General features: G+C 39.0%; 1 protein-coding gene across 1 annotated transcript in view; it reads left to right on the top strand.

Annotated features, from left to right (window-relative positions):
* OSTF1 (osteoclast stimulating factor 1) overlaps nucleotides 1-6090 on the top strand; it is a 55171-nt gene extending 49081 nt beyond the window's left edge. The window contains exon 10 of the mRNA XM_025423298.3: nucleotides 5559-6090. Within this exon, the coding sequence (XP_025279083.1) occupies nucleotides 5559-5617 (59 nt within the window). The 3' untranslated portion in view covers nucleotides 5618-6090. The remainder of the gene's footprint in view (nucleotides 1-5558) is intronic.
* Nucleotides 6091-13010: the final 6920 nt, after the last annotated feature.

Genomic DNA, 13010 nt, shown 5'->3' with positions numbered 1-13010 from the left:
TTCCTCTCTCTGGTCTCTCCCCTTTTCTTTTCTTTTCTTTTCTTTTCTTTTCTTTTCTTTTCTTTTCTTTTCTTTTCTTTTCATTTCATTTCATTTCATTTCATTTCTCTTTCTTTCTTTTTTAAAAGATTTTATTTATTCATGAGAGACACACAGGGAGAGCCAGAGACACAGGCGGAGGGAGAAGCAGGCTCCCTCCAGGGAACCCAATGTGTGACTCATCCCAGGGCCCCGGGATCATGACCTGAGCCGGAGGCAGATGCTCAACCGCTGAGACACCCAGGCGTCCCTGGTCTCTCCCTTTTATCCACCATCAGCCTCCTGGCCCATAGGAACCCAGAGGTAGAAAAAAGAAAAGTAAAAGATGATTTGGTTGGAAGGCACATTCAGTCTCTCCCCCCCCACCCCTCACTTCTCAAGCCTTATTCTACTTTTATCTTATGTTTGGCACTCTAATCTCACTTTGAAGAATAAGCCAATGATTGATACATCTTTTCCACCATTTTCTAGACTGGAACCACTATAATGGAGAACTCAATTTTCACAAGTCTTTATTTAGCATTGCTACTCATCATTCCAACCCTTTTTAGTATTGCATTAGAGTCTAAAGTTTAGACCAATCCGTGTTGGTGGAGAATCACCAAAACAACTTTTGAGACATTTCCAGTATAGAGAGGCTAAGTGCATTTGTTTCCATATTAATATCACTCTCAGAGTTCTGAACTTGTGTAATGAGATACTGATTTCTGTTTTCATCGTTTGAATCACGCTCCCATTAATTTTTGAACCCTTGGAAAGCTTTTCTCTTCCTTAACTGAGTACCCTTTGTTTTATGAAAAGAGGCAATGTTATCTTGTCCCATAGCCCAATTCCAGCAGAGGCAACAAAATAAAGTCAGTCTTCTCTTTCCTGCTTTAGTCAATCAAAAATAGCAAACAGTCCCCCTCTCTTCATGACTCACCAAGGGAGCTTCCCAGAATTATCCTCCATGTCCATCACCAAATTCTCATCTTAGCCTTCCTCACGAATCTGCTTTTCCTTTGATTCTTTACCCAAGGTAAGTCTTTATTTTAGATTTTTATTTCTTTTAGCTTCAGTTCAGATAGAGTGTAAACCATTAAACCATTAAGCCACTTGGGTTCCTTAATTATTTAAGCTGTGAATGCTCCTGGCAGAGCTGGTGTTTCTTGAAAGTATTTACTCATGCACAGATGGATTGAGGGTCTGCTAAGTGAGTGAGAAAATACTTATCAGCTGAGTCGTGCTCCCCATCCTACATTTTGATTGAGAAGCCATATATGCAGATCTGAGGGAGTGATACCTCTACTAGGCATGTACCTTCTCCTGCTGGCTGCCTTGGTTGGTTCAGGAAGTTGGACTATGGCCTAACTTCCTTTTTCTGCCACTGACTTCCTGGTGCTATGTGGGTACTTTCAGAATACCCTAACTGTGGAGTAAGACTTCTTATGAGCTACAGATTATCAGACTCTCATGGGTACTATAAGCTTGATTGTGATAGACAAGGAAAATACCACAGTTGCTTCGGATCCCAGAGAGCTGGACCCAGAAGCCTCCATGTGAGCAGCAGGAGCTGGGGGAGGCAGGTGGCAAACTGCTCTTCCCCCCATGACCTTTCTGCAGTCTTTGTAGAATAGGATTGGGAGGCAGTTCTCTTTTTCTCTGTTCACGCCAAGTGTCTTTAGTCTACTTTCCTAAATTCGTATTGATTTAATAATGGACCCATTCATTAACAAGGTAATATGGGGGCCTGGCACACAGAGCCAAGAAATGAATTTTCATAATTCAGTTTTCACATTACCTCTTCTTGTCTTTTTTTCTTGCTTCATGCCTGCAATCATCCAGTAAAAAGTTTCAATTTGCATTGTGATCCCAGTTGGAATTGGAGTTGAGTTATTGGGCTATGTATAGTTAATTGCCAGCACAAACTCTACCCTGGAAAAAGTATATTCTGATGTTGTTGCCCACTTTTAAAAGTACACCTTTTTTTTTTTAAGATTTTATTTATTTATTCATGAGAGACACATAGAGAGAGGCAGAGACATAGGCAGAGGGAGAAGCAGGCTCCCTGTGGGGAGCCTGATGTGGGACTCCATCCTAGGACATCGGGATCTCGACCTAAGCCAAAGGCAGACACTCAACCACTGAGCCACCCAAGCATCCCTCGGATTTTTGATAGAGAAAAAATAAGTCATATTTTATGTTACCTTGAAGGGTAACTTGGGGATATAAGTGTGGGGCCAGGGTTCAGCCCCACCTTGAAGGTTCAACTCTTTAAATCCTTTTTTCCAGATTTTACAAATTGGGGTATACTTTATATTAAGTAAATATATAAATCCTAAGTTTATCATCTTTTTCTTTTTCTTTCTTTTTTTTTTTTTTTTTTTTTTTTTTAATAAACTGTGCTTGTACCTGTTTGCCACAACTCAGATCAAGGTAGATCCATACTCCAGAAGCCCCCCTCCATATCTTCCCCTTCTCTCACCCTAGACCGGTTTTGCCTATGCTTGAACTTGATATTAATGGAATAAAACAGTATGTACTTTTTCTAAAAAGATTTTATTTATTTATTTAGAGAGCAAGAGAGCATGTGAGAGAGCAAGCACGTGGGGGCGGGGTGGGGCAGAGAGAGAGGGAGAAGCAGACTCCCACTGAGCAGGGAGCCCCACATGGGGCCAGCATGTACTTTCTTGAGTCTGACTTCTTTTCACTTAATACAGAATGCTATGTCTATGAGATATTTCTAGATTACTGTGTCTGCCTTTCCACTATTTATCATTCGTTTAAGTGCTGGTGCTTGATTTGGAATGTGCCAATTGAGGTCAGTGACACTGAGAAGAAATGGAAGTGAGGTAGGGGGAAGGGGATGCACTGCTAGGAGATACATTACCATGTGATGGCCGCCACCCAAGATGGGTTGTGAAGAGAGATAGCTCCTCAGATCTTGGCCACATGAGAGGTTTCCAGAGAAACTACTTGAGAGCAAGCAATCCATGAAAGGAATGAAGGTAAAAGAATTTATTTGCCTGATTCACACCTGTCTCATGACTTCTTATCAGTAAAGTTTGCACCATGGTGAGCCATCTTCTGCTAACAGGATAAACGAGCTTGAAATAAAGGGCAGAAGTAACCATTGAAGGAAAAAAACATCTCAAATGGGCAAAACAGGATTGTAGCAGCAGAGTAGGGTAGGAAAGAGCTTTGTTATTATCTTTTTGTCTTTAGCTTGAAAAACTGCTTTTCCCAAGTTTACAGTGAGTCATGAAGTTGGTGTGTGTGTGTATCCAACAAAGTATATTCCACCCAGATCTCCAGAACTTCTGATTAAGGAGGATGGAGACGAATACAGACAACCTGTGGAATTCTAGTAGTTTGGAAGCTGGTGTGAAATCATTGAATTTTGCCTCTGTCCGGCTTATATCTGCTTGTTCTTTCATCTTTCCTTCTTATAAAAAAATAAATTTGTCTCTACCTCCTTTGTACTAGCTCTCTCCTGTCCCTTCCTTTTTCTCAATATTTTCCTAAATTTGTAAAGATAATGAGTGAAAAAAAAACTACAGTATCATTAGCATACCTAAAATTAATAATTCCTTCATATCATTGTATAACCTTGACATTGTCTAACATTTGCCATACACATTTGTTTATACTTTGTTTACTTATTAATCTGTTTGCTTAATTTGTTTATAGTTGAAGTCAGGGTCTTTTTTTTTTTTTTTTTTAAAGATTTTATTTATTCATGAGAGACACAGAGAGAGAGAGAGGCACAGACACAGGCAGAAGGAGAAGCAGGCTCCATGCAGGGAGCCTGATGTGGTACTTGATCCAGGGTCTCTAGGATCACGCCCTGGGCTGCAGGCGGCGCTAAACCGCTGCGCCACCGGGGCTGCCCTGAAGTCAGGGTCTGAAGAAAATCAAGCTCTTATTGGGAGATATGTCTCTTAAATCACCTTTTCTCCCTCTTTTGTTAGCCTGGCAATTACTTATTAAGGAAGCTGGGTCAGTTTTCCTGACTTTTCCAGTCTAGACATTGCATATACGCACCCTCTGGTGTTGTTTGTCATGTTCCTCTCTCCTCTGTATTTTTGTCAACTGGTGTTAAATCTCGATTAGATTTTACATTTTATCTGTCTATCTAAGGGGTAGAGGGAATAATATGTCATGAAGAAAGCTGTGTTGTTTCATCAGAGGCACATAATATCTGTTGCTTGTCCTCTGACGTTAGCATTTATTGATGATCATTGTGTAGATCCATTGTTTCACCAACAGTTGTAAAACAAGTGATACTCAAATTCTGTCATTCCTTTCTCAGTTATCAGATGGGACATTCTATAAAAAATTTTTTTTCTTCATCCATGGTTTGATTACTCAGAGTTAATAGTTTGTGGAGTAGGGGCAGAAATAGAGGCTTGATTTTTGTCTTTGTTAGTGAGTTTTTGAAATAAGGTACTGATTCCCTATTGTTCTCCAAAGAGGACTAGTGAATTCTCTTTGCTGCGTGTTGAAATATTTGCTGTGTTGCAATCCACTGTATTTAGTACCCTTACTGATAGCTCCTCTTTGGCTAGTGGAGGAGGTCCCTTCAGGTTGGATCTTGAATCTTTTTAATACGACATTCTCTTTGATGGCGCCCTTGTTGTATGGCATGATGAACAGTTCCACTTAGCATCTTTTACATTTTTGTGCCCCAGACTTGGCATCAGTCATGTCTCCAGTAAGTGTGGGGAGATAGTATTTAGAGACCATGATAACATACATTTTTGAGCTCTAGCAGTGGTTCTCCTTGCATTTCAATTTTCCACCTAAAATTATACCTCGTTGTAACCTGTTGCTTTATAAGCATTTAACTAGACAGTTGAAGAGGTGAGCAGTTAAAGATCAGATAACCCTGTTCAAGCCTGATTTAACATATGGTGGGGTTTGGTTCTTTCTATTTCAAACATACATACATACATACATTTATTTATTTCATTCTTTTGCTCCTGAGTCTACTTTATCTGTGCGTTTAAAAATAAAAGTGAAGCTGCTTTTTCCTTTTCCTTTTTTCATTCTCTTCCTTTTCCTTTTTTCCCCTCATTAGTTATCTTTCTGCCCAGTGACATTGCCTTCAGGTAAGGCCACAGACTGTCGTCTGTCTGACCAAAGCCATGTGTATGCACTTGTCATTGGGAGAGGAGGTTGGAAGTACAGTTGTCAGAGTGAAGGGGCTTCCTGTGTGTTCCATGCTGACCATGGTGCATGTTGCTGGTTGCATTTTGGGCGAGATAGATTCATGGTACCTTAGCACTATGTGCTTTATTTTTTCGCATGTCTAAAGAAAGTGCAGGGAGCTGTATTTGTCAACCTCTCTGGCAGCAAAAATTGAGCAGTTAGGCAGGAAAGCAAAAGTTGGAAAAGATCTGTGGGGGATGTACTGGGATGACCCAGTCTCTGGGTCTGAGGAAAGATTACAGTTTGTTGAGCTATCAGGAGCTTTGAAAGTGAAAAACATCTGAGCAATTTGTAATTTCTCTGTTTTGTTTTTCCCCCATTCTACTTAGATGCTGTTCGAACATTAAGCAATGCCGAGGAGTATCTTGATGATGAAGACTCAGATTAATTCCCTTCTGGAGCTTTGAGATTAAAACTTCTGTTGCTTTTGCATTCCAAAACCTTTGTCTTTGCCAGAAGAGTGTTGGTAACTGTTTGGTTTTGTTTTGTTTTGTTTTTAAAGTCTATATGAATATGGAAGTATTGCACTGTGTTTGAATAGACCATGTAAATGGGTAGGTTTTCACCTTCAGTTTGCCAATAAGTGACTGGATACTTTGCTGTATAAAGTATGTTTTTGTTCATCAGAGTAGAACAAGAAGAGATTATTTCTATTTATCAAGTTAAAGGAATTTTAAGAATTTTTTTCTTTAAAAAAATCAGAATTTTTTTGTTTTGTTTTCTTAAAGTTCTTTACCTCAAGGATTGAAATATTTTGAATGGATTTTTCAAGGGGGAAACGCTTGTTAAAATAATGAACCAAAAGACTTAACAGAAAATCGTCAGCTGTTCTGACAAAAATAAACATTTTAAGAGACTGTATTTCCTTTGTCTGTTTTTGTGGTATCAGTATTTGCTGGTAAATAAAGCTTTTTATATTTATATTTAGGTAAAGGCTGATTTTATTTTTTAAGTCATGTTTCACATTTGTTAGCACAAAGGAATCGTAATAGCCAAATTTCTGCTCACTGTATATATTTGCTTTGATTAAATTCAAGATAATAATCATTGAGAAGATATATTTATAATAAGTATAACATTAGTAATTATTAGACTTTCAGTGGTATTTCTCAGGTTATACTTAGTATGAAGAAATCCAGCGACTCATTACAGTTTGCTTGTGGTCTGAAAAATTTTTTAAAATTGATTTTCTTATCATGGAAGATGTCAACATTTTCTATAATGGAGTAGCGAAGAGCTATGACATTTTTTGTGTTCGGCTTTTCACTTTGATAGCATTTGTTTTCCCAGAGTGTGGCTCTAGCTCATAACAATTCAGATTCTTTGGCTAAAACATCAATTAATATTGCAGGGAGCCTTCTGTACCCCTGAAATGACACTTGATTTGAGATTCAAATTCTAATTTTGTCATCACTGTTGGTATTTGCCTAGATTCCAGGCCCTCGGCCCACAACCATATTTTGCAAGGACGTCAATGCAGATAGATTTCAAAAAACACGTTGGTGCAGAGAAGGAAATGTTTGAAGAAGGAAGTGGGTTAGCTCAGGAAATGAATAACTGCCACTCTGAGAGCTTTCTGTCTGTGACTGTTTGGGTTTTTTCTTTGTGGGTGCCTTGAGGAAGGGTATCCTGAGAAGTATGTTTGAGGTCTTTCTAGTACCCCATCCAAATTTTAATAAAAGGAAATCTGTATAATAGTGACAGCAGAGGATGAGCACAAAGTTTGAAATTAATGCAAGAGGGTATTTTATCCTCAACATAACTATGTTTACTAAACTTGAGTTAAGCATATATATTTCTTCCTAAGCATAAATTTGAAGATATGAAATCCTTGTAGAAATTGTATCTGTTCCCAAAGAACTTTTAGGGATTCATTCTTTATTTAAAATTTTTTTTTATTTATTAAAATTTTTTTTTTATTTCTTTATTTAAAAAAATTTTTTTAAGAGGGAGAGAGCATGAGTGGGGGCAGGGAGGAGCAGAGGGAGAGAGAGAATCTTTAGCAGGCTCCATGCTCAGTGCAGAGCCCGACACGGGTCTCGATCTTACAATCCTGAGATCATGACCTGAGTCGAAATCAAGAGTCAGATGCCCTGCTAACTGAGCCACACAGGTGCCCCTAACGATTTATTCTTTAAAATGGGTTTTTGTGGGGCTCCTGGCTGGCTTAGTTGAAAGACTGTGACTCTTATTAATCTCGGGGTTGTGAGTTTGAGCCCCACATTGAGTGTTGAGACTGCTTAAAAATAAAATCTTTAAAATGAAATGATAAAATAACATAACATAAAATGTGGGGGTTGTGCCTTAACAAAAAGCTTTTGGAAATCTCTGACTTTTTTGTTCTTGTGTACTTTGGGCCTTGGATGATTAGGATAGATGCCAACTAAACACTTTTAATTTTTTAAACATAGACGGAGATTCAGTTTGCATGAGTATAGATAATTTTTATGAAAATGCCCTGTGCTTGATCTGGGCATATTATTTATGTCTTTGAGGAAAAGAGTAGCAAGTGGCTTCACTGTCATTGCTTTTAACATTATGGAACTGAGGAAGATTCTAGAAAGTTGGCCAGCCAGAGTTTTTTGGGGGTAGAGAGTTGACTTAGGTATATGCATGAGTTGCTGGTGAAACAAATTTGGTGAAACAAAAAAGGAGGTAGCATTTTGCTGTGGTTGAAACTTCATGGGAAAATCTGCTTTTTCTTTTCGTTTATTCAGCCTAGCTGATGGCCGCTTTTTCAAGGATGTTTAATGCTGAACTCAGCAACAAAAATCAGTTCTACAGTTCTAAGAACGTGTTACCCCTCTGATTCTGTGCAGAAGAGAGCTTTGATTATGTTCTAGAAATGACTGGAGGTTTTGCTGTAACCTGAGCTTTCTGACAGCCCCTGTGGCCTGAACTCCTTCCCAGTCCATTGTGTGCTTTAGATAAAAAATGGCTTCCAGCCTGTTGGGCAGTGAGATATACCAGCTTTCAGCCCAGTAGCCTCATGCAAAGAATGGTTTTTATCAGTTTCCCATTTTAGTTTACTTTCTGGGACTGGTCTGCGACAAATTATTTGTTGTTGGGCTGCCATGCTTTGCATTGTCAATTTGTTGATTTCTGTATTTCTCTGGTGAGCTTTCCCCACCCCATTGTTTTATTTTTTTTCAGTAGAGTGGCCATGTTGTTCATAAAGGGAAATGTTGAACAAAGTGGTAGTGACCTTTTTTTTTTCTTAATCTTAAAAAACAAATTGGAAATAGTGCTGCAAATGAAATCTCAGATAATTTTAGGCAGAGGAAAATAAAATCTTTCCATATAAGCCACCTTCATAAAGGTTCTTTATTATGTAGAATTTCTGATTTACTAGTATTTCTTATTGTGAGCTCTGTGCTTCTCATCTTTGTGAGGGATGATTTATTTTCTGATAGGCTATATGGAGCCTAAAACTTATATCAGCTTTTACCCTGTTGGCTTTGACTTTGTGCTTGTTCTCTCGAATTTTATGTTGTAAATATGTTTATAGCAGTAATACATAGACAGCTATACATTGTACAGCCAAACTTTGAAGTCTCTACTGAAAGTTGAGGTTTTGGTGGGAGAAGTATTGCAAAATATTCTGTTCTCCCTATTTTAACTGAAAATACAGCTTTGGTGAGATTTTCTTAAGTGAAGGAAAAATTGTAGACCACAAATTTCTGGTTGCTTTCCCCTTATTTCTTAATAACAAGCCTTTACATTGGCCCATCCCTTAAAATGACATAAAATTAAGTAAAACTACTATTTATTAAATGCCTACCCTGCCAGTTCCTATACCAGGCAGTTTCACAGACATGATGTCATTTGATCTTTACAGCAACCCAGGCAGTGAACATTAATGCCTCTATCTTTTTACAGAAAGGCTGAGGTTTGAAGAAGTTAAGTAGTGAGCTCAAGGTCACACTGCTTGAAGATGGAAGTGCAGGTCTGGCCAAGTCCTGAGCTAATGCACCTGCAGCCTACTGCATCTGGCAGAGGATGCCATTCACATTCAGCCAGAAAAATATGCAGAAACAAACCAGCTCCTTTTCCAACTCAAGCCCTGGATGTGGCATCTAATAAATTCAGTATTTCTACTAATTTACTTAAATGTATTATTTAAACCAATCCTAAGAGCCTTAAAAAAAAAAAAAAAAGGATTTTCCCCTATTTCCCCCCAGAAAATTTTTTTGCATTTTTGATTCCCAGTAACCCTGAAGAAATATGATTTGATGAATGAGTTTCCAAATTCTCCTCTCTTTGCAATAACTATAAATGAGTGCAAAAGAAGGAAAGCCTTGATTAGCAACTAATCGCTTTGCTCTGAATTTGTATTGCTAACTTCAACATTTTCCTCAGATGGTCTGAGAGCTCCTCACATATTTCCGTGTGATCATAAAACGAACTGTGTGCCTGGGAAGGGTTAGAGAATATTGTCTTACCCAAGTCTGGGAGTTTGCATGGACATGTAGGATATACCTCCTCCCACTTCCCACGCAGTTCTGTTGTCTTCTGCCAGTGGCCATCTGCCTGGGGCTCCTAGCAGGCTCAGCCTTCCACCTATACTTCATTCTTGCCAACTGGGGGCTGGGGTGAGGTCAGGTTCCTGGCTGTGGCTGAAAACTGAAGAAATACAAAAGTATGAGTTAGCCTGAGAGGGAGCAGGAAGGAAAGTGGAAGAAGAGACTAGGAGGAAAGAGGGTGAGTAGCAAAGGAGAAATGGTGACCCTCTCTAAGTTAAACAGACTTTTTTTATTTTAATTTTTTTTTATTTATTTATGATAGTCACAGAGAGAGAGAGAGAGAGAGAGGCAGAGACACAGGCAGAGGGAGAAGCAGGCTCCATGCACCGGGAGCCCGACGTGGGATTCGATCCTGGGTCTCCAGGATTGCGCCCTGGGCCAAAGGCAGGTGCTAAACCGCTGCGCCACCTAGGGATCCCGTTAAACAGACTTCTGATACAAAATCATGATGCTTCAAGAAGTGGCTAAGAGTATGGGCTTTGGGGTGGAACTCTGGATTCAGGTCTGGCTCTACTGTTTATTGCTGAGTGACCTTGAACACATTACCTAAAACATTCAGATTCATTAGCTGTAACTCAGGGGTAAATCATACCTATTGCTGAAGTTAAGAAGATGCCTTCTAAATGAAGACTAAGTCTCAGATGTGGAAATAAGGCCTCTTTGGACTCAGGTTGGTGTGAAGAATTAGCCAGAGGTCACTCATTGATGACTAGAAAGAGCTTCAGAGAAATCCACAGCTCTCTGAAGAGCTCTTAGCAAGAGGGATTGCACCACCATGACACTGGCTCAGGGAAAACCCATCCTGCAGCCCTTACCCTGGCATTTCTGAGCCCAGTAATGAGGCTCAGATATGTTGGCTCATGTGAATTCAAAGTGTCATTGCTGCATCAATTTTTAAGAGGACCTTGGTCAGGGACCTTTCCTGAGGTTACAGCATAACCCACTGTGGTTGCTACGTGAACTTTGAGGCATACCCCTCGTCTGCAGTAGGACGCGTGAAAAACTGGGTTCATCTCAGAGCTGGGTTTCGATAGCAGATCTCAGGATACTAAGAATACTTGAAGTTCTACTTTGCCCCAGCCAAGTATATGAGTGTGATGTGGGAGGTTTTTACTGTATCTTTAGGTACATTTATCAGAGCCATGGTATTGTTCTATGAGTCATAGGCTTTTCATTGGTTTTTAACCTTTGGGTCATCACTTAGAGATAATTATGGAATTTGTGAATGCCTTTCTTCTCTCTCTTAAAACTGGAAATTGTGCCTTATCTCTTGCTCCATTTTTCCTTATTAATTGGCAGTGTTTTTTTCTGAACTGTTGGGAGAATTCATTAATTACTCCTGCTGCTACTACCTCTAAACTATTAAGCATTTATTCCCCACTAGGAAATTTCAGCAAGAACACTGTAACTGCTAGTATAAGAATTTTCTTAAAATTTGTCCATGAGCTGTCCTTAGATATGACTTATTCAGTACAATGTCGAGCTCCTCTTCTACTTTTTAAATAGATAAAGCCTGAGGTTCAGAAGTGGCTTTTTTTCATAAGATTTTATTTGAGAGAGTGTGCATACACGGGAATGAGTGGGGGGAGGGGCAGAGGGAGAAGCAGCCTTCCCACTAAGCAGGGGGCCCATATGGGGCTCCATCCCAGGACCCTGAGATCATAACCTGAGCCAAAGTCAGCCACTTAACCAGATACTTAACTGATTGATCCACCCAGATACCCCTTTCTCATTGACTTTCTATTAGAAACCACAGCAAGGTCATTGCAGAACTGATCACTGATGAGGAATCGAATACATGGGATTTGAGATCATTGTCGTGGGTCTTTTCTTTCCAGATTGTGTTGTTTTGTGAGAGATTGTTTTCCCACTATAGGTATGCTTTCTTTACATCAGCGAATTTTTTTTAATTAGTATTTTTATTTATTTTTAAAGATTTTATTTACTTATTTGACAGAGAGAGGGGTGTAGGGAGAGCACAGAGAGAGAGAGGGAGAAGGAGAAACAGACTCCCCCTGCTGAGAAGGGAACCTGATGCAAGGCTTGAACCCAGGACCCCGGGATCATGATCTGAGCCAAAGGCAGATGCTTAACTGACTGACCCACCAAGCTCCCTACTTACTGGTTTTCCAGGTCCTGTATATCTCTCTCTCTCTCTCTCTCTCTCTTGCGCCTCAACCTCCCTTTTTTTTTCCTTCAATCAATTGCATTTTAGCCACACAGAGGGGAAATCAGAAAGGGCTGATTGCATCAGCTATTTTTTTTTCCACTTTTATCTCCTGCTAAAAGGTTAATATGGGGAAAAATTGAAATGCTAGCCAAAATAAAATTTGAAATAAGTGAGTTTATGATCCTTGTTTTGTGGCTGGCCTCTCTTGGCTATCCTAGATGAAAAGGAATTGAAATACTTGTGTCCTAATTTTTATGGTGTCTGAGTCACTGCAATAATATGACTTCATTCTGTGGAATATATGCAATCACAGGCTGTCACTGTTCCCTGTGCTTTCTCTCTTTCTCATCCATCAGCAAGGACTATTGCTGGATGTTTAGCAAATACCTGTTAGCATTTTTATGTTGGAGGTATCTGCTCTTTAAATTGAAGAATAATAACTAAATATGTTGAGCGGTTTGACTTAGTACTTGTCCAGCAGCCTCATCATTTTGACCAATGGATGAATTCTAAGAAATGAAACCATGGTAAATAGGCAATGTTTCAGTCCACATTTGTGGCTGCTATATTTTCCTTTGAACCAAGAGCCCTGTAAACTTGGTAATGACTTCAAATGAATAAGAATACAAGGCTGGTTTCATTTCCTGTTTTCATTGATGTGCCTTGCTTATTTTAATGGTTTGCATATATTTTTTTATTGCAGTGTTAATGATTTCACATATATTCATACCAACAGGAAAAATCTCTTTGTGTTCAGATTAGTTGGGGGGTTGCTCCTGTTGCCTACAGTTGTGGTTTAATACTAAAACTATAGCAATATACATTTAGTACTGTCACATTTTCCTTTTTACTACAAGCTATATAGCAAACTTTATTCTCTGTATGTCATTTTTCTTTTTCAGCATAATTTCTTTACTGTGAGAAAAGCTACCAATTCTCATTTTTAAAGAATTCTTCAGTCATATATTATTTTCTTGTTCTCTATATTGTAAAAACTCATAATTCTTGTCTCCATACCAGTAAGGAGTTTTTCGTTGTAATTTGAGAGATTGTCTATTTTTTGATCTCTCAAACGTTGATTTACATTA

This window comes from Canis lupus, chromosome 1 (genome assembly GCF_003254725.2).
Source record: "Canis lupus dingo isolate Sandy chromosome 1, ASM325472v2, whole genome shotgun sequence".
In the NCBI taxonomy this organism is placed as follows: domain Eukaryota; kingdom Metazoa; phylum Chordata; class Mammalia; order Carnivora; family Canidae; genus Canis; species Canis lupus.
This window is presented reverse-complemented; position numbering and strand designations above follow the sequence as displayed.